This window comes from Pteropus medius, unplaced genomic scaffold, assembly GCF_902729225.1.
Source record: "Pteropus medius unplaced genomic scaffold, Ma_sr-lr_union100, whole genome shotgun sequence".
Taxonomy (NCBI): domain Eukaryota; kingdom Metazoa; phylum Chordata; class Mammalia; order Chiroptera; family Pteropodidae; genus Pteropus; species Pteropus medius.
Genome location: NW_024350325.1, coordinates 9400067 through 9421206, shown reverse-complemented (window position 1 = coordinate 9421206; position 21140 = coordinate 9400067). Strand labels below are relative to the sequence as shown.

Sequence of the window (21140 nt, the reverse complement as noted above, 5' to 3'; positions counted from 1 at the left end):
GCCCATTAACGGTTTTATAATCATTGCCTCATGGAAGTTGTATTTTAAATCAAATAGGAGAAAAGACTTACAAATAAAAATATATTGTACATGTTTTATATTTACATATTTATCTTTAAAAGTGCTTTGTATTCTTCATGTGGATTCAAGTTACTATCTAGTGACTTTTTATCTCTGTTGAACGATTCCCTTTATGATATTTTGAGGGTCAAGTCAGCTAGTGATGAATTCTCTCAGTGTTTCTTCACCTGAGAATGCCTTAGTTTCTCCATGTGTTTTGAAGGATAGTTTTGTCATATGTAGAATTCTTGGTTTTGTAAGTTTTTCTTTCAGCACCTTGAATATGTCATACAACTAACTTCTGGCCTCTGTGGGTTTCTAATTAGAAGTCAGCTGTTCATTTTACCTGAGGATCCTTTACTTGATATGTGATTTTCCACTGCTGTTTTCAGGAGTCTCTCCCTTGTCTTTATCTTTTGACAATTTGACCACAATGTATGCAGGTATGGACTTCCTTTAGTTTATCTACTTTGCTGAGCTTCTTGGATGTGTAGTTTGTTTTTCATCAAATGTGGGAAGTGTTTGGCCATTAATTCTTCAAATATTCTTTTTGTCCTTTTCTCTCTTCTCCTATTGGGACTCCCATTATACATATGCTGGTATACTTGATGGTGTACTACAGGTCTCTTAAATTTTGCTCAGTTTTCTTAATTTTTTTTCTTAATTCTTTCTGTTCCTCACACTAGATAATCTCAATTGGTCTTTTTTCAAGTTTGCTGCTTTTGACCTCTAGCCCAAATCTGCCCTTGAGCCTGTTAGTGAATTTTTCATTGTAGTTATTGTAGTTTCCAACTCCAGAATTTATACATTCCTTATTTCTATCTTTCTTAATTGATATACTCTATTTTGTGAGACTTCATTGTCATGCTTTCCTTTAATTCTTTAGACATGGTTTCCTTTTGTTCTTTGGGTATATTTATAATACCTAATAAAAATCTTTGTAGAATAAGTCCAACATCTGGGCCCCTTCAGGGGTAGTTTCTATTGACTCTCTTTTTCCACTTGTGTATAAGCCATACTTTTCTGTTTCTTCATGTATCTCATACCTTTTATTTGAAAACTGGACATTTTAGATAACATCACAATAAATGTGATAATTCTTGAAATCAGACTTCCCTCTCCCAACTCACCAATATTTGTTGTTTCTGATTTTTGTCATCATTGTGGCTGCTGCCTTTGGTTTAGTAACTTTCCTGGACTAACTTAGAGTCTGTATTCCCTGTCGTGTGCAACCACTTATGTCTCAGTTAGCTTAGTGGTTAGCTAATGACAGATTTGAGATTTACTTAAATGTTTTGCACCAATAAGTCTCCCAACATTTGCTGAGGGGTCTGCCTATGTGTGGGGCATGCCTTCAACACTCAAGCAATCTAAACTTCTGCCTTTTAACTACTGCTTGCCTACAGCCTCAAAGTCAGTGAGAAGTGAGAGATTAGGGCCCTCTCCAGGTCTTTCTTGGCCATGCACACAGCCCTGCATAAGTGCACAGCCCTCAAAGAATATGTCAGAGCCCTTCAAAGCCCCTTATGGATATCTTATCCCCATATCTTCCTTTTAAGTTTTTGGCCAGGTTCTTATTTGCCCAGCTGGTAAGTCCCCTCAGCAGCTGATATGCTAAACAACTGCCCTGGGGATATGGCTTTTCCTGTGAGCAAGTTGTAATCTCCAATCAGGGCTAAGTGATAACAATGCCCTGCAAATGGGGCTTTTCCAGGGAGCTGCAAGGCAGGTCAAATAGGGACAATGTTCTGGGAATGTGACTTTTTGAGGAGCTCCAAACTTTTTGAGGCAGCTGGTTTTTACAAGTACCATGTTTGCAAGACTGCTGGTTTTCAAGGTTACTGCAGACCTGAGTAGAGGGAGATGAGAACAGTTCAAGTTACAATGCCACAAGCCCTGCTTAATGAGATTCAGCAGTTTTTCCTGAATAAACACTCCTCAGATTGTTGGAAGCCTTTGGCTAATTTCAAGAGTTCTGAAAAAGTTGATTTTGGCCATCTTTGTCAATGTTTTCATTGCTTTTATGGAGGAGTGAGTTTACCCCTACCAGATTTTAAAGGCTTAGCATGAAAAAGAACTCATATTGCTATAATAGTTCTGATAAATTCCTTAGTCTATACCTGGCCTTGGGAAAACAAATTACCTATGACTAAAAATTAAAAGCTCTATCTAATTTAAAGAGTTTTTGATTTTCATTTAAATTTGGAAAACCCTGAATCATCCCATGAGCTAGTTTCTCACCCATCAGAATTGGAAGCTCCATCTTTTTTAACTGCAATTAACACAGCTAAAGGATAGCTAAATTAATTAGGGTAGAAAAAAAATCTTTTAGAATAATGAGAAAAAATCAGAAGAGGAAGAAAGTGGGAGTGTTGGAGAAGGATTCTCCTCTATAAACATATTTTGAATTAATACCTATTCCTTTGATAACATCAGCATAGAAGAACAGAAGATCTGGAGTCAGACAGGTGCATAATCCAATCCTAGTTCCTCTTCTTACTCAATACTATGACTTTGAACAAAATATTCAACCTTTCTGTGCCTCAGTTGTTTTATTTATAAAAATAGGCATAACGATAATTACTTTACAGGTTTTTGTTACACTTATATAAATGTGAAAGTGCCTAGAACATGTAATAAGCACTCAATTAAGAATCCATTTTCTCTCAACTACATAGAAACATTAAGAATATGTAGACATCAAACTAAAAAGCTTCTGCACAGCAAAAGAAACTGTCAACAAGGTAAAGAGACAACCATCCAAAAGGGAAAATATATTTGCAAGCAACACCTCTGAAAAGGGCTTTATATCCAAAATATACAAAGAACTCATACAACTCAATAACAACAAAAAAACAAACGATCCAATCAAAAAATGGACAGAGGACCTGAACAGACACTTCTCCCTAGAGGACATACAAATGGCCAACAAATATATGAAAAGATGCTCAACATCACTAGCTATTAGGGAAATGGAAATCAAAACCACAATGAGATATCATCTCACACCTGTTAGAATAGCTATAACCAACAGAACAAGTAATAACAAATGTTGGAGAGGATGCAGAGAAAAAGGAACCCTCATACACTGCTGGTGGGACCGTGAATTGGTACAGCCACTATGGAAAACAGTACGGAGGTTCCTCAATAAACTAAGAATTGATCTACCTTATGATTCAGCAATCTTTCTAATGGGTATTTATCCCAAAGACTTGAAAACTCACATCCGAAAAGATATTTGCACACCGATGTTCACAGCAGCATTATTCACAGTGGCCAGGACATGGAAGCAACCGAAGTATCCTACGATAGACGACTGGATAAAGAAGCTGTGGTACATGTATACAATGGAATATTATTCAGCCATAAGAAGAGATGAAATATTGCCATTTGCGACAACATGTATGGACCTCAAGATAATCATGCTAAGCGAAATAAGCCAGACAGAAAAAGTTGAAAATCACATGATATCACTTATATGTGGGATATAAACCTAGAAGCAACAAATGAACAGGACAAACAGAGATCCATGGACATGGACAATAAAATAGTGGTTACCAGAGGGGAGCGGGGAGGTATAGGGTAAAAGAGGTCAAATATATGGTGACAGAAAGAAATCTAACTGTGGGAGGCGAACCCACAATGTAAATACACACACACACACACACACACACACACACACATGTATGTGTGTGTGTATGTAGATATATACACACACACATATATATGTATATATACGTATATATATGTATATGTGCCTTACTGTTAAATTGTACAGTTGAAACTTAACGGATTTCGTTAACCCATGTCACCATAAAAAAGAAAAAAAAATGTAGAGAATAATATCAAAATATAAAAGTCAAAAATTCCAAGCACAGAATTACGTAGGGGTATAACAATTAGCTTTTCAAGAAGAGCTAAATTAGGACCAGTATATTCTTTTTAAAAAGCCAGAACAAAAAGCATTTTATGTGCAAAAATTAAGGTACATAAAATAAAGTATCCAGTAGAGTTTCTGGCACATAGTATACACTCAATAAATGTTACATGAAAGTGTTGTTTGAGTTTTAGAAAAAGCTCAATAAGAAATGGTAAAAGCAAGTTTTGATACTTAATGAACCAAACTTCATTTATCTAGAAAATTTACTCACATGAAACACTGTTTTAAAAACTATGCTAAATAAAACAAGATTTCACATTATGTTTTTTAAAGAGTAAATTTTACACTTTCTTTTTTTGACTGTTTTCTCTTACATAACAGATGACATAAGCCATGCTGGCTAAAAGAGTGTTTTTACAAAAACAGAAAAAAATTCTGACAAATCAGAAACAGGTACTGAGTCTTTGTGGCCATCTCAGATTCAATAATATCAAACTTTCCAATTATCTCAAGCCCTGCGACTTTAGTTTCTTATGTCAAAATAATTCCATAGCAGTTTTCTTACAGTCTCTGTGTTCTCTGTAAAGTATCAATTTTATGTCCCACTGGTGACTACTAACTCTAGCAGCTCATCTTGATCTAAATACTTCAACAACAACAACAACAAAACTGATTCCTACTTTTCAGACATTTGAACTTGAGACAACTGTGTCCACTGAATGTAAAATAACAAACAATAGCTAATATGTATAAGGTATTATCTATATCAGGCAATGTCCTTTATATAAATTACATAATGTAATCATCATAGTATCTCTATGAGGATTTTAATTTCTACTATTTTAATTCCTACTTTTTTAATTCCTATTTTGGATGAGAAACTTGTCCAAAGTTAAGAAACCCGTCCAAGGTTGCAGAGCTTTTCAACTGTATAGATAGGTAAGATTTAACCTCAGGTAAGCAACATTTTAAACTATGACACTTTAGAGAAACTCCATCTCAAATCTCAGCCTTCTTAACTCAGAAAACACAAAGTGCAGCTCCAAAGCATAATAATTATTCTGGTATGACACAAACGTCTCAAACTCATCTGCCCATCTTGTTCTGTCCTCCTCAGCCTCGAGGACCTAAGAGTCATGTAATCAGCTGCTCCTACTCCAATTCAGCCAGTAGCCCACAGTGCCAAGGGTACAGAAGAAGGAAAAGGAAGGAAGGGGACGCTGGGGAAAGCAAGAAAGAGAAAAAGGCAGAATCAAAAAATACATAAAGAAAGAATGAGAGAAATTTGTTATGGAATATAAGAAACATCTAGTGATAAAAAAAAAAAGATTAAGTCTTACCAATGACATGAAAACTCATCTTCCTATTAGAGATTACAATATCTTATATACAGCTACATATATCCTCAAGTTATATGTGACATTTTAATGCTTAAAATTAGGATATATAGATGTTATCAACGCATAGACTTAACCATTCTATAATTTTGAAAAGTTAGTCATAAAACATTGTACAAGCCAAAATGGAACATTATTTTTCATTTACAGACCATATAGTGTGGGTTGTTCTATAGTTGACTTGAACTTATCTGTCAACCAGTTTTTAAACTTGGCAGCTCTTCCTTATCACTCTCTTAGTTAAGAAAATTTCTTCATATCGTTTAAACTTCAAAGACATGAGACAGGAGAGAGAGAGCCACTTTTTTTTTTGCCAAGTGTTCTTATGAGTTGGAAGCAATGGACATTTGTTCATAGCCCTGTCTGATTTTTGGCACACAGCAGATAAGCTCTGAGAACACATACTCACCGTTACATGGAGAGGAAAGAACAGATACCATAGCACTATTCACTTTATTTTTAGATACGTATCAAAGCTATTCGGGTTTCTTAAGAAGATCTAACAGGACAAAAAAAAATGATGAGAGTATCGCTCTCATGCTGTGTCCTAAATGAGTCCTGTTCATTTTCTTTAGACATTAGCCATTAGAATATATTCAGAACCCCTGGTTCCCTTCTGCCTGATTGCCAGAGATACCTCCTTAGAACCATTTGCTAGGACACAAATATAATATATGCAAGACAAATCAGCAAATTGTTCAAGTTACTAGCTGCTTCCAAAAATGCTAATTTCAGCAATAACTATATGCCTTCCCTTCCCAAGATGTTAGCACTGCCATCAAAGAGTTCTGGGTCATTTTCCTGACTCTGAAGCTCAGCTTCCCCAAACACTACCAAGAACAAACCAAGAAAGCTAGAGAAAGGCATGCACTAGAAAGATAATTCTGAAGTAATAGGTTCTTCTAAGAATATCTTTTAATTTTGAAGCTTTGAAAAAATATATAAAAACTGGCCTTGAGCAAGATAAAATCTCTATTCTTCCAGAGCTGCCTCATCAACAGCCTTGTTTCTGGGAATGCCCTATGCACTGAAGAACAAACTGATGAAAGACTTCAGGGCGGCAGCCAACTCAGAGCCACAAAGACCAGCTATATACAGAGAGAGTGCTAAGGTCTTGAAATATCGGGGAAGCAGGAAAATTCTAGACAGGTAGAAAGGACAGAATTGACTGAGATGACTAATGACAACCAGGGCTGGCTCCAGGAAAGGTATGTTCAGTCCCTGGTCATCCAACCAACAACAGAGAGAACCTCAGCCTTTCCTGGTCCTCCCATCTCTCCAACAGTCATTCAGTGAGCAGACTGGCCTTTGGCACATAGCAGGAGTCCCAGAGGACATGGGTGAGTTGGCAGTCTATGCCACTTAATTCCTATTGAGTGGTGGACAGATTATTTGACTTCTCTGAGTCTTGTAGAATGGTGATAATAAAGCTTGCACTGACTATGTCCCAAGATCATTGTGAAGGTCAAATATAATAACATACATCAAGGTGTATAGCAAAAGCATAAGAGCTATAAGATACAGGCCTAGGAGATGCGCTTCCTAAAACTTACATAAACCCTGGCTAAATTAAGGAGACTATAAATTACAGCCAAAATGTAGTTCTCTATACAAACAAGCCTCTGCCGTTACTGTATGCCACCTAGTCAAAGAAATCATCAATAACTGAAAAACTCAGAATGCTCGACCGAAACAAGCTGGTCACAAGTGGATCATGCTCCTGACCAGAGCGCAGTCACACTGGTGAGTGATGGCAGTGGCTTGTTCTTGTGCTGTCTATCCTACTCTTTCCTTCCTCCAGGAAAGCACCCCCTACTCTTAAGTACCCCTCTGTCCGCCCTCTCTCCCACCTTGTGCTTATAGTGGAGCCTGCCCATCCCTGGATACAGCTATTTTATATCCACCTCCCTTGCATCTATTTTTATTTTCAGTCTTTATCCACTCTTAAAGATAATCCATTCTAAATATGTTATCTACCCTGTGAAAGCAATATTTATTTGGTATATTTGTTACAATATAAACTCATAATAAGCTTCTTCAATGCTCAAAGTGTGACCTACAAATTCTTTGTCAATTTTGTTCATATGGCTGAGTGTTTCTATCTTTACCAAAATTAAGAGAAAAAAATCCGTCCCCTAGCTATCTATTAAACCAATTTAACTGTCTTTTTCTAATTCTATCATTAAGTACAGAGAATAAAACCATATAATACTCTTCTACAAGTCCAACATCCCTGATTATTTTAGTGAGTGTTTTAGTAAATATATAGAAAGTAAACAGTGAAACAGAAGCAGAAATAGAAAAATGAGAAAAAAAAACAGAATTTATTCTGTGATAAATGCAACATAAAAAGACTAGAAAGAAATATTACCCAAATTGTTATTTCTATAAGTGGCATTTGATGGACAAATTGTTTACATTTTTCTGCATTATTGAAAGTTCTTTACTGGGTATGTAGTACTAGTCTAATTTTTAAAGTCACTAAAAAAATACTAGGAGAAAAGTGTGTAAATGAAGAGTTAATTGCTCAAAACTGAGCAACCGATCACTACAGAGCCTCACTCAACATTGTTGGGACTTTATGTACTCGCAGGGAAATCAGCTCTGGCTAAAGAGACCTCGGTCAGCCTGGATCCTATCTGTTTCAGAAGTGGACGGCAACACAGGCATCAGAACATGAATATCTGACCCTATCACCAGGTAGTCCATTCCACTTCAGCAGACAAACATATCTAGGAAAGAAAGTCACTTTTAATAATATTTTAAAAAACAAATGAAAAGGATCTCTGAACAAAAGGCTGGAAGTTCTAAGTAGCATGCTCTGCTTTCAGAGGCACTGAGCAAAGCTGGTCTCTGAAGCTTAAGGACAAGGTGCTCACCAATGAGAAGCTAACAGTGGGTAGGTACCCAGAGAGAATGCACCTACCTACTGCCATGTATTGGGTGCTCAAAACAGTTATATAAAAATGATAGTAAACTGAATAATCACGATGAAATGTGTAATTGATTGAAGGGGTACCACTAACTTGCATACTAACAGGGGGTGAGACTGAGAGGGAAGGCTTCATGGAGGAGGTGACACAATGGTTTAAAGGCTAAGTAGGCATTTGGCAGGCAGAGAACATGGAGAAAGGTGGGCAGGGGTCCAGGCAGATACAAAGTCATGGGCATTCAACAAAAAAAAAAAAAAAAAGAGAGAGAGAGAAGTTGCAGCAGATTAAATGGCTTAGCTTCACAGAAACTAAAGTTGAACCGAGCCTTGAAGAACCGGTAGAATTTGCATAGAAGGGAAAGGAGAAGGAAAAGGACAGCATAAACAAAGAACACTGCCGGAAGAAATGGAATGTGCGAGGTTTATTCTTTCAGTAAATGTTTACTGAATGCTACTCTGTCCCAAGCCCCAGGCTAAGACCTTGGGGTGTGAAACAGAGCTTACTGTAACTCAAACCAACTGGACATCGACCCCATGAGACCGGTACTGCTCTTCCCATTGTAGACGTGAGGAAATTGAGGCTTTACAATGAGGATACAATTTGTCCAAGAACACAGAGTTAATCAATAGCATAAATCTAGTTTAAGGTGTGTTTTATTATAGCCAGGCTTTAGAGAATATTGGTGAGTTGCTGGTATCTTCACATCATGCTTAAAGTTCAGAGGATACTGGGAAAAACTCATGCAGCCCCTATCCTGCTATTCAAATAAAAATTATGAACATCGCTTACTTTCTTTTATAATTTTTTTTTTCTGCCCTGAAGGATAAATATGAGGGAGTCACCAGTTCTTACTTATAAATGTCCCAGGTCTTTTGGAACAATTATTAGCAGGACAAGATCAGGCTCTGGAAACAGCCTAATTACACCAACTGGCAACTGATTTAAGTCCATCCACTTCAGAACGTGCTCAAATAGCAAGGAGAGCAGATCCAGTGGCCATCTGAGAAAGGTCAGTCAGGTTCCCACCAAAAAAACGTTTCATAAAGACAAAGCCAGACTCAGGATTTGTGTGGAAAATGTTAAAACATGCTCCGTGCTGGAAAATTCAGAGAATCCCACACTGCTGATGGCCTGCAGACGACTATTCAGTAAATGACATATCTTCCAAGAAGCTGAGCTTAATTATTCAGAGGTTGTCTAAAATCAGCCCTTGAATTGGCCAGGTCCCCTGTATCGCTGGCCAAACTAAGTGCAGGTTCCTCCCATGTGAATAAGCTCTTCTGAAATTAAGGAAACTTTCAGCCCACAAGGTATATTTCTAAACACAAACAGACATACATGCAAACAGTTTGACAAAGAACAAAAAACCTGCTTAAAGTTTCCTTCTGAGATTAACCATGTGCACTTAGGTAAAGGAGGAAAAAAGTTTTGTTTGCTTTTTAGGTTCATTGAAAAGTCATTTAAGTCTATAGTAATTCTTCTTTTGCCACATTTACTTTTTTTTCAAACGAGGTGTTCTTGTATGCTTATTAAAAAGCTACAAGACTCTAATCAGAAATAGCACTGATAAATTTTCTCTATCATTAAATAGGAAAATTCGTTTTTCCATTAAAATTTCTTTTAATTCTTTAATGAGAGCATAGCACATAGACTTGCATTCATACAATGCTTTCAAATCTATTTTTGTATTCCATTTGGAGAAACAAATCTGATACCATTATTTATGATTACGGCAGCGCTTCATATAGGTCTCTTACTATATTTGGACTGTCTAAGGTAGGCAGCCAGGCCTGGGATTCTTATCTCCCAAAAAGCTAAAGTTTATTGCAAAACTTCTCTATAGTTGAAGATGAAATCTGAAGTCCAGTTTGATCAGGGGCTGATTAAGGGGTGCTTTCAGCTTAAGTGGACTCAAATGAGGTTTTTTCAATGGTCCCGGGATCATTTCTGTCCTTGCTTTTTTTCCTCACACAACATTAGGGTTTCCCAATGTCTTAACATTTCCTTAGAGAAGGCTAAGTTAACAGGGTCCAGGCACAAAAACAAGCAACGCGGTTTCTGAACCTACACTTAGTGAGTCTGTTCCCAGCGGGCCCTTCATATGAGTGTCTACACTTAACTCTGTAGAACTGACAAGCATACAAAACTTGGCCTAGAGAAAAATATTGAAAATATGACTTAAATATTTATTTTTAGGGCAGCAAAGAGGGTTGGAAACTTCTACTATATTCCAAAAAGTAGAGATGTTAATAGTCTCTTATAGTAACTAAAACTGCAAATAGGCTAGTATTCCCAGGCCATTTTGGAGAAACATTTAAGACCATCCTAAACTACAAGAAATGCTTACCTTGCTGAAAAGAGAGGCAGTTCTGTCTCCATGGGCCTATGAAAATAGAGGCCCCAAGTCTGACTACCTCACAAGTATCCCTTCCAAGTTCCAGCTTTTGCTTTCCTGGAATATTTGACTTCTTCAGAGGAACTAAAAATGAGTCAAAGAGACCTACATAGTACTTTTTAATTTACTCTTCAAGATATAACACAATGCTATGGTAGGCAACTCGATAAATAACATGAATTAAATGTTGAGGAAAGTGTCATCTCAAGGTTCAGTGGCTTTTACATTTGTCTCATGGATAAATCTCTAATGTCTGTTCCCTGTGCTCACTTTCCACTATATAGAGTAAGCGCTTCAGATTCTTCTACTAGAAGTTTTCTAAAACTGAACACAGGCTGCTTCCACCAAATATTTTTTAAAAACTTACATAATCTTTGTTTTCTTTACTAAGGGTCCAACTTTACTGTAACTATGGTGCTCACTCAGCCAAGGGTAGTCTCCTCCTCGCAAATGTGTAACTTACTGGAGCTGATATCCTAACAAAAAAACAAATACCCTGAGCTTACATGCACTACCTGGCTATGTAAATTCCAGCCCACCACAAAGAGAGCTAAATCTCAGGATGACCATTCCTATCTACAAATCCAGCTCTCAAGAGCTGGTCTCATTACAGTGGTTCTTAGTGTGGTCCCCAGACCAGCAGCATCAACATCACCTGGGAACTTCTTAGAAATGAACACTGTCAGGCCTACCCCAGAGCCACTGAATCAGGAACTCTGGTGGTGGGGTGCTGCAGGTGACCTATTCTCTCCTTCAAGTTTTGAGAAGCATTTTTGTACTGCAGTAACTATCAAACCACCAGTGTTTGTACCCTCAGAGCCTGCAGGTGTCACTAAAGGCCAGCAAGAAGAATTACAGGAGCATGAAGCTTAAGTTGTCACAGAACAGTCTGCCTGGCCACTCAGTTCCATAACAGCTGCCTCATCCTCCGCCAGTGAATTCAAAGGTCACAGTACATCTCAGCTTTGAACAGGAACTGAACTGAAACTCTTCTCACAGCAGTAGACGTAGTAAACCTACAATTATCAGGGATGTGATCTATATTTAATTATTTTGAAGGTTTTTGTGTTTAATACGAGGACACACACTTTAAAAATAAAATGTCAATACAGAACAAAATAAACTTATATTATCCTCAGCCATTGTGTGCATTTGAATAATAATGCACTACCCTTAAAACCTCACTGATGTGACAAAAGCGAGGAGAGGATTTTTCTAATGTAAAGCATGTACAGTGGTAGTTCTTTGCTAGAGTCTGCCAAAATGCTAAATTTTGCACAGTTTTACTATACAAACATATAATGAAGATGTGGAGCAAAAGGAACTCTCATACATTGCTGGTGGGAGTGTAAATCAAACCACCACTTTGGGAAATCGTTTAGCAGTGTCCACTAAAGCTGCACATACAAGTATCCAGGACAAGCAATTCCTCTTCTGGAGGTGCGCCCTAGAGAAATGAATGCCTCTGTCTACCTTAGAAGTGCAATTCATAATAGTTACCAACTGCAAACAATCCAAAGGGCCACCCACAATAGAGGAGATAAATATTCTGGATATTCAAACAATAAAATAGACACATCAATGAAAACACAAACCAACCAACAAACTGCAACAACCAATATGGACGAATTTCACAGTCATAATGCTGAGTGAAGGGAGCCAGACACAAAGGAGCACACACTGATCCAAACAGGCAAAACGAATCTCTGGTGACAGAGGTCAGCAGAGAGGTTACCGTGGCTTATCTACCAACAGCCAGGAGGAGCTTGCTGAAAAGCTCTACATCTTAACCTGGAAGACGGTTATAGGGGTGCATACATATGAAGCCTCATTGAGTTAAACACTGAAATGTGTTTACTGTATGTATTTGTTTCTTTATAAAGGAAGAAAATGTTAAACATACAAAAACACTGACAAACTGTCATGTAACAATTTTTAATATCCACCATAAAAACCTACTGGGCAAATATATTATCATCAGCAAATACAGCACCTGGTGAGCTAGATCTCAAAATTAAATACAAAATTAAATAGATTTTTCTTATTTCCAATGTTATGCCATCATATAAATGTATAATTCTATAAAAGGGCCGAACCTTTCTGGCTTGCACACCCTAGTCCCAAACTCCTTTTATGCTGCCATCATGTGTGACAACAGACTGTCCGTCCGTCATCCCAAGGCCCTGAATGGCTGGTCATAATCGAGCGGGAGGCTAAGAGGCCCGGCTGCAGTACTCCTGTCATTACCTACCCGCCCGAATCGCTCCTGTCCTAACCGCTACCACCATCCTGCTTCCCCGCTTCCTCACCACCTAAGGCTTGTCTCAGGGCAGGAGCCATGTTAAGACCGCGCAGTCTCCGAGGCCATTCGGGCCTGCTGGATCCTAGCTTTCGACCTATTAGGAGTCCGCACGCGGGCCCGGCTGCTGCAGCGCGCCCCAGGACCCTGAACCCGCACCGCTGTCCGCAGGCCGGGGCCGCTCCCTCCAGCCCACCTGACCCACGAACAGTCCGAGCGGGGGTGCTGCGCTCGGTCCGTTTCTGCTCCTCCGGCCTTAGTTTTGAAAACCGCGGCTAGATGGGGGACAGTGTGTTCCAGAGGAGAATGCGGTCCGGGCCCGGGGCCCAGGGGCGCGCAGAGCCCGTGCGGGCCGCCGCCCCGGGGAGTCCGCCCGGCGCCGCCCCCGGCGGCTGCAACGCGCGCTCTCGGCCGGGCCGCGCGGGGCCGGAGGCCGAGCCTGGCGCGCCGCCCCGGGCGGGCGTGTTTACCTGGGAGCAGGAACACGTGCTGCCGGGCGCCCGCGCCGTCCCCGCCGTCCGCGCGGCCCGCCATGCAGCCCGCCTTCCCCCGGGCCCGAGCGCCGCGCCCGCGGCCGCGGCAGCCGCCGGCCTCAGCCCTCGGAGTGCCGGCCCGGCCCGCAGCGCGGGAAAATGGCGCGAGAAGGGTCTATTCCGGGTGGCGCGGCGCGCTGTGGGCCTGGCGGGGCCCAGGAGGCGGCCCGCGGGACGAAGTTGGTTTCGTTTCCGGAGCCAGCCGGCTGCTCGCGTTAACTTTTTAAATTTAGCGCCAAGCGGAGGCGACCCGAGTCTTGGCGCCCAGCCCTCTGGCAGGGGGCAGGTCGCGGCCTCTCCCCTCCGCTTCTGCGCCAGTGGTAAGTGCTCAGCGAGGGCGCCGAGAGGCGCTGGGCCGCGGCGGCGGGCGGGGTCGCCGCGGCCCGGGGCGCCAGGTCGCCACACTCAGCGGCCCTCCCGGCGAGGTGGTGGCGCGACCGAGGGACCCCCAAGCGAGAGCGTGGTTGAGGCCGGGGCCCCGGGGAGGGGAGTGGGGCACCAGAACGGATGACGCCCGCCACTTCTGAGGGGCAGAAGCACTTGCACACACCTGGCAAAGAGTTAAAGCAAGTCCATGTTAAGAACAACAGCTGTCATTATATCCGAATCCTACTGTACTCTTAGTAGTCAATATATCTTGATCATCACTTGCATTCTGCGTTAGAATTAATGTCAGAATATTGTGTGCATTGTGATTCATAACGCATGTAAGCAGTCCTCAAATTGGGCTGAGTCCTTGTCACTAAAAAGAGATGCACAATTTGAGGCTCAAAATATGAATTTGTTATTTTGAAAGACTCTAATGAGTTAAAAAGTAAGACATTTAAAAAGCGATGTTTAAAAAGTTAGAGCCATGAAATTTGGAGATTTAAACTTTTAAAATTTTAATCGAAAAAGTGATGCTTGGTACAAGGTTTTAAAAAAGATGATAAACACATCTCTCATACTTTAAAGAAAAGTATGTCTCCCTCCTATCTTAGATCTCCAATCCCCCTCACCAGGGCAATTGCTGTTTACAGATTTTTGTCTATGCCTTCAGAAATTTTCCGTGCACATGCACGTTCATGCATCTTGCTTTCGCTCAAATGGAAAAATAATATGTGTAACTCTTAATACACTTTGCTTTTCTGTTTAACCTTGAAGACAGTTAAATTCAGCAGCGCTAAATCTCTCTCAGCCTTCTGAAAAGATTTTTAGCTTCAATCTTATTTCCCAAGGGGAGGAGACAGCCGAAGGTGACTACAGAACACATCTGGTGAAGAGGAAGCCTTTCTGTGGAGGGGGGACACCCAGCTGCCAACTCTGGGGCAGGCAGCAAATTGGTATTGCTCTGATCTCGTCTGTTCCCCAAGAATATACTATAGGAAAAGCTCTGGTTTGTAGGCCAAATCCCTAGGCACACCATAATCATGTCTAACAGCTACAAGAGGAAGTTACCCGCAGTTCCCAGGTTCCAACATACAGAGCTGTTTCTATTTTTCTCTGAATCTTTCCAACCGTTGGCCATATGAATATGTATGTTTATGTGGTGGTTTTCACAGTGTAAAGACAATTTTGTCTGCTTTTCTTTACATTGTCATAAACATGTTTCTCATGACATCTGGAACTATCCGTGTTAATGAATGCATGTTATTCACACTGCTAATATACCAAGATTACTTAACCATTCTTTAGTGTGCAATATTCAGGTTATTTCAAAGTATTGTAAATAATACTATAATGTATACTCTATACGGACTATACAGCAGTTAAAAGCAATGAACTAGATGTACACATAATGAACTAGATGTACACATAGCAACAATGAATGCTTTATATCAAGAGAAAAATGTAGGCACAGGAAGAGTTTTATAGCAGAATACCACGTAGGTAAATTAAAAACACATAAAACATATGCTTTATAAGGATACATGAACATTTAAGGCTATGTATCAAACATAAGAAATGACTGTCTTTAAAATGAAGGAGAATGGAATAAGAGATGGAGAAGGAATGAGGGGACAAGGAAAATCAAAGAACAGAGGGTCCAGGACACCCATGAACAACTGTCACTATGTCCTATTAATGAGAGTATATAATTAACTCATGTTTAGGTTCAGAGACAAAAACGATTTTTTACAATGTGCTACGATAAACATCTCTAAACAATTTCTTTTATCCACTTAAAAAAAAAAAAATTCTTGGAGGGGGTCCGGCAGTGATATTGAAGACTGACTCTATATCTCTATTGTCCTCAGGGTAAATTAAAATCCAAGGTACTATGTTTTCAACACATGGCCCTTGAAATCTGGTCCTCACTTGCCCCTCCAACCACAGTTCCCACCACCTCCCTCTCTCTCGACCCTGTCCACAGGCTGGCCATCAAGAACTGCCTTCTGTCACATCTAGCACGTGACACTGTGTTCCCCATAGAACTGCCCTGCTCTCCACTGGCCTGATTCTTCTGCCTTCTCTCTCCCCTCCACTGCTGCCTAGACAACTAACTTATCCTCATCCTTCGGACCTTCCTTAGACAATGCCTTCTCCGTAGCACTCCTCTTTTTGCCTCCTAATACCCTCACTGAGAGAGTGAGATGCCTCCAAGCTTCCCAGTTATCTCACTAGATAGCAGAGCCTGATTCTCAGTCAGTTCCTGGAGGAAGGACAGCATCTAGTAACTCAGCACTTTATCCTCAAAAACTAGCAATGCCTTTAATTGAGTACTGTGACAAGCTCTGCACTAATTCGGATTTCTCTTTCAGTCATCCAACAGCCAGCCTTAAGGGAAAATATCAGTATGATCTCCGCATGTTGCAGAGAAAGAATGTAAGTTTCGAGAAATCCAATAATTGCCCAACATGCACAATCAACAAGTGGCAGAGCAGAAATTCCAACCCAGAGACTGAACTCTTAACCTCTTCTCCCTCCTTTCCTAGTGTCCCAATGCCTAGGACAAAGCTGTATGGGCATGTCATGTACTCAGCAAATATTTTCTGAATAAACATGTGGGTAGATAGGCAGTTATGGTAACAGTGTGGCTTGTATTCCTAAGTTTCATAAACAAGAACAAATTAATTACTTTTAGGATATCATAAATTATTCCATAAATTAATGTTTATACTAGTCCTACTAACATGCAAATAGACAAGTAAGTCATTCTGTAAAAAAATAAGGAATACCTCTAAGTATAGAATCGTAGAAAATTTTCTAAATGGCAGAAGCAAGAGATGTTCATTTTCTAGTAAAAAAAGATCTGGGGGGCGGGGGGGAGATCAGAATCAAATGACCTTTAGCAATGCTTAGTGATCAGACCAGAGAGCTTGAGCTAAGTGTAGCAAAAGGTTTATTTTCTGTTATAGATTATTAAAAACATATGAGAATGCTTCTTTCAAAACAAAATAAAAGTGAAAATCCAAGTTTATCATCACTTTTATCACAAGGAAAGATTATTGCCTCTTTTTTGTCTTGTTTCCAAATACTCTCCTAGGGACAACAAAGAAGGCAACATGGTTCTCAAGTGCAAACTGGAGAGGAGAGAGGATCAGCTCTTGAAAGGGCCAGCTGTTTAGAAAGAGGACTGATGAGGAGTACTGAACTGTCCTTTCTGGGGAGAGTATTTCCTTTATATTCACACGTATTTAACCCAGCCTAAAATCGGATTGTACTTGTTGCAAAAGGGGTGATATGATCTGCCAGTTATAGAATAAGAATAACTGAAGTTTTTGAGAAAGAAGAGCAGACCCTGACAATGAGAAATTGACCCAGCCCTCACAGCGAGACCACATGACTCTCCCAATAGACATAAACAATCACAGAATCTCCCAGAATCCCAGCTTCAGACCAGGCTGCTCTGAGACTACAATAAAATGAGACAAAGCAAAGGCGCTTCATAATTTTGACAGCACAGACAAAAACGGGTCACTGTGTCACTCATAAAATACTAAACTTCCTTTCTTGGCCAAAATGAGTGACTGCTACTTCTTTAGCAATTACAGCTTTATCCCTATTCCAGCTTGCCCTCTCTATAGTCAAGATTCATTAAGATATCCAATCACAGAGTTGATGAGCTAACAGCACCCAATCTAGAGTGAATCCCTGCTTCTTTAGACCCTTTCTCAGTCAGCCAACTAAAGCCCAAACCCTCTAAAGTTTCCTTCTAACGCCCTCTTACTGAGACAAACGCAGCCTGTGTTCTCCTTTCCTGCAACAAGGAACAACCCAACTTATTCAAATACAGGTGTGTTCTGGGCAGTCTTTGGCTGAAGCATATGGACACTGTTTACACATTTCTGTGTGTGTGTACAGTTTACAAACATTATATGTGTTTATATAAAATCAAGGTAGCAAGAAAATTCAAGTAATTCAAGTTCCAAAATATGTTTGTGCCTGAACTCTCTGTAGAGATACTATGATCAAATGAATAAGATAATCAGATAATTACACATTTTCTACATGTCAGCCTAAGCAATCACCATATACTTCAGAAAATTTTGATAAGCTGATATCCTAATTATTCTCAATTTGCTTTATATATGCTATTAATATTTTCTATAGTGAAGTACATTTAAGGTGTGTTTTTAAGTCAGTGCATTACCTAACAAGTTAATAAATTGAGACATGCTAAAATTGGCTATTTTTTATTTAAATATTTATTTTCAAAATTAGAATACAGACTTATATAGAGAGTATGAATGCAATTAATAAGAATAATAAAAATAAATGATTGGTGACTAAAATCTAACCATAGCTGTTCTTTAATCATTTCTTTCTACTTTGATATATTTTTCAAAATTTCTCACTTAATATTTTAAATTTGATAATACAAATATTATGAATTTCTAGTTTCATTTTACTCTGTTTCCTCTTATGTGCTTAAACAATAATATTCTGCTTTTCTTTTGGTAAGTTCTGATAACTTTTACCAATGGTTTCACAATTAAGAGGCTTAAGGATATGCATTCATTTATAACATTTTAATGATATGCATTCATTTATAACATTTTAATGATACATTTCTGCTGCTTTCTACCCACAAGTAATTTCAAATATTAATAAGATATTAACTCATTGTGTCGAACCATCTGAAAATAGAAATTGCAACCGCTGATATACTGCAAAAGTTTAACAAATTGTGAGAGTTATGTAAATTCCACCCAATATTTTGCACAACAGCAAAAATAAGTAATATCAATTATTTAAAAAGGAAGTGCTACATTTTCTACAAATAATAATCGATTTCATGTTGACTTTTGTAATTACAGTGACCATGTAACATTCCTGAAAACTGAGTCTTCTTTATTAATTCATTAAATATTTCTAATTATTTAAAAATTTTAATTAATAAAAGGATTGTCTTTGAAAATGCTTATTTCTCTACTTATAGCATAAAAATGGAGCACACTTAAAAAAAGACTTCAAAATCTCTAGACAGAACAAATAAACCTTGTTAGTTCATAAATATCCCTAATTCTTTAATAAGTTAATAAAAGGATTTTCCTTTAAAAGTGTTTATAATTTCTCTATTTTTAGCATAAATATGAAACACATTTTTAAAAAATCCCTCTATCAAAACTTCTGGGCAGAACAAATGAGTCCCGTGTATTTCTTATTAAGAGCATACCAGAGATGAAGAATTTGCCATAAAGTAAGTACCCCTTGTTCTGGAGTTGGGAAGAAAACCAAAGAGATTTTAAAAAGATGTAATATTGATTTAAAATGTGAAAGAATTGCCCTAAACTTAAAGACTACAAAATTGGTTCCATAACTTTGGCAGTAATTAACTAAATTGGGACTAAATTAAAATGTGACAAACCTATAATAAAACAGATTCTATCACCTTCCTTGTAGATGGGAACCATCCAGACATGTTGCCATTTATTTAAAATGTGGTTTAAGATTTTTTAAAAATTTAAGAAGTATAAACAAAATATGGTGCAATACCTGCAGCTTCAGCGTTGAGCGCTGAGACAGAATAGAGCTTTACAGCTGAATTTATGTTCAAATTGCTCGGATATAAGTATGGATTGGGATGTACATTAAATAAGCACAGATTATGACAATGATTAACAGAAGTGACCACATCTTTAGGCATCCCTTGCTGAGCTTTTGTGAGCTTTTTTTTTCTACTTATATGATGTCAATCAATTTGAAGTTTTCTCCTTTTGTTATTTCTAACATTGGCTATGTCTTCAGTGAGCCAGCTTATGAATAGCATCCCCACAGCAATCATGTATAACTTGTAAGTGATATTTCCACCATTTCTTCCAGAAATTATTTCATAATCATCTAGCTTTTGAAAAATGGAAACTATTTCATATATACTCCTCAGAACAATGGAGAGATCAAGGTACTTTTTTTGAAATAAGTATAGAAACTCATTGTTGACGTCATTAGGTGCAAGTAGTAGCCCCTCCTTCTATGTTAGAAAATTTCAGGTGGGAAATGAATGAAGTGTGCCCAGTATGTAACCCTCCTGCCAGGATGACAGAGCTAGCTCAGCTGGGGAACCTTATTCCCTAAACTGGGTCATTCCAGAAACAATGTCAAGGACCCATCACATTGATCATGTTACTTTTCTCTCTAAGTTTTATGTTGTAAACCAAATGATTGCTGGGCTCCTTTACTATTTCATTTTTTATATTGGATAAATAAGTTCAACAGAGGCACATGTTTTGATGATTTTTTTCTAAGTTAGTGTTTTAAATCTGTAAATTATAACCAGAGGCTCATTTTTAATCTCGTGCTACACTCCTCTGGAATGGATTTGTAGAGTTAGTGGAAGCTCTTTCTCTAATATTTTGTAGAAACAGAGGAAGAATGGGTTTTATATGGAGAAAATGTAAAATAGAATGGCTGCTTCTAAGAAGAGTTAGAAGTTTTTGATTAAAAGCAGGAAATAACCTAAGAATACAATAATAATCCCTTGGTAACTTTGTATTTAATACTTAGTTGGATTTTCTCTCTCTCGTGCGCTCTCTCTCTCTCTCTCTCTCTCTCTCTCACATGCATGTGCAATATAGACCAATCTGATATTTATTGACACTTTCTCTGGGTGTTTGTGCTACCTGCCCTCCTGGAGTTTATATCTAGTTTATAGCTAGTCATTACAGGCAAGCAATGCACACAGTAAATATATTCTGTAGTACAATAGAAGGTGGCTAGTAATGTGAAGGAAAGAAATACAGAAGAGAAAGGGGTTTATAAGTATGAGAAGGGTTGCAATTTTAAATAAAGCAGTCACGGTGGGCCTCATTAAGAAGGTAACACTTGAGCATAAACTTAAATGAAAAAAGACAGTTAATTAGCTATGTACTATCTGTAGGAAGGATTTTTCAGGTACAGGGAACAGCCCAGCAACGGCTCCACAACATGGCACATTCAGGGACAGCAAAGGAGGCTGAGCAGTTTGAATGGCGTTAGTGAGGAAGAGCGGTTATAAGACATGAGATTGGAGAAGTGAGGGCCTTGCACGCCTCTGAAAGAGGTAAAATGGAATTGCTCCAGAGGGCTAAGGAGTGTTAGGAGAGCATAGTAATGTGTGAGAAAAGGACTTTGATCAATGTGAGGCCAAGGTTAAAAAGCAGACCAACCAAGAATAGTTGCCACTAAAAACCTGAAAGAAACCCAGTGTTGCTCAAAATATTTTCACTGTAGTCCACAGTAAA

General features: G+C 38.9%; 1 protein-coding gene and 1 long non-coding RNA gene across 8 annotated transcripts in view; one reads left to right on the top strand and one right to left on the bottom strand.

The window, feature by feature from the left end:
- RNASEH2B (ribonuclease H2 subunit B) overlaps window positions 1-13620 on the bottom strand; it is a 61669-nt gene extending 48049 nt beyond the window's left edge. For 2 of the 7 annotated variants that reach the window (XM_039839401.1, XM_039839395.1), the window contains exons 1-2: window positions 12917-12968; window positions 10618-10749 (exon numbers count right to left, since the gene is read on the bottom strand). In XM_039839401.1, coding sequence (XP_039695335.1) covers window positions 10618-10749; window positions 12917-12953 — 169 coding nt within the window. In that variant the 5' untranslated portion in view covers window positions 12954-12968. The other 5 variants (XM_039839396.1, XM_039839397.1, XM_039839403.1 and 2 more) reach the window with 5 other exon arrangements.
- Window positions 13621-13698: 78 nt separating this feature from the next.
- LOC120583870 (uncharacterized) lies at window positions 13699-18102 on the top strand. The gene is made up of 2 exons (XR_005647887.1): window positions 13699-13817; window positions 16239-18102. It is a non-coding gene; the product is annotated as an uncharacterized LOC120583870 (long non-coding RNA).
- Window positions 18103-21140: the final 3038 nt, after the last annotated feature.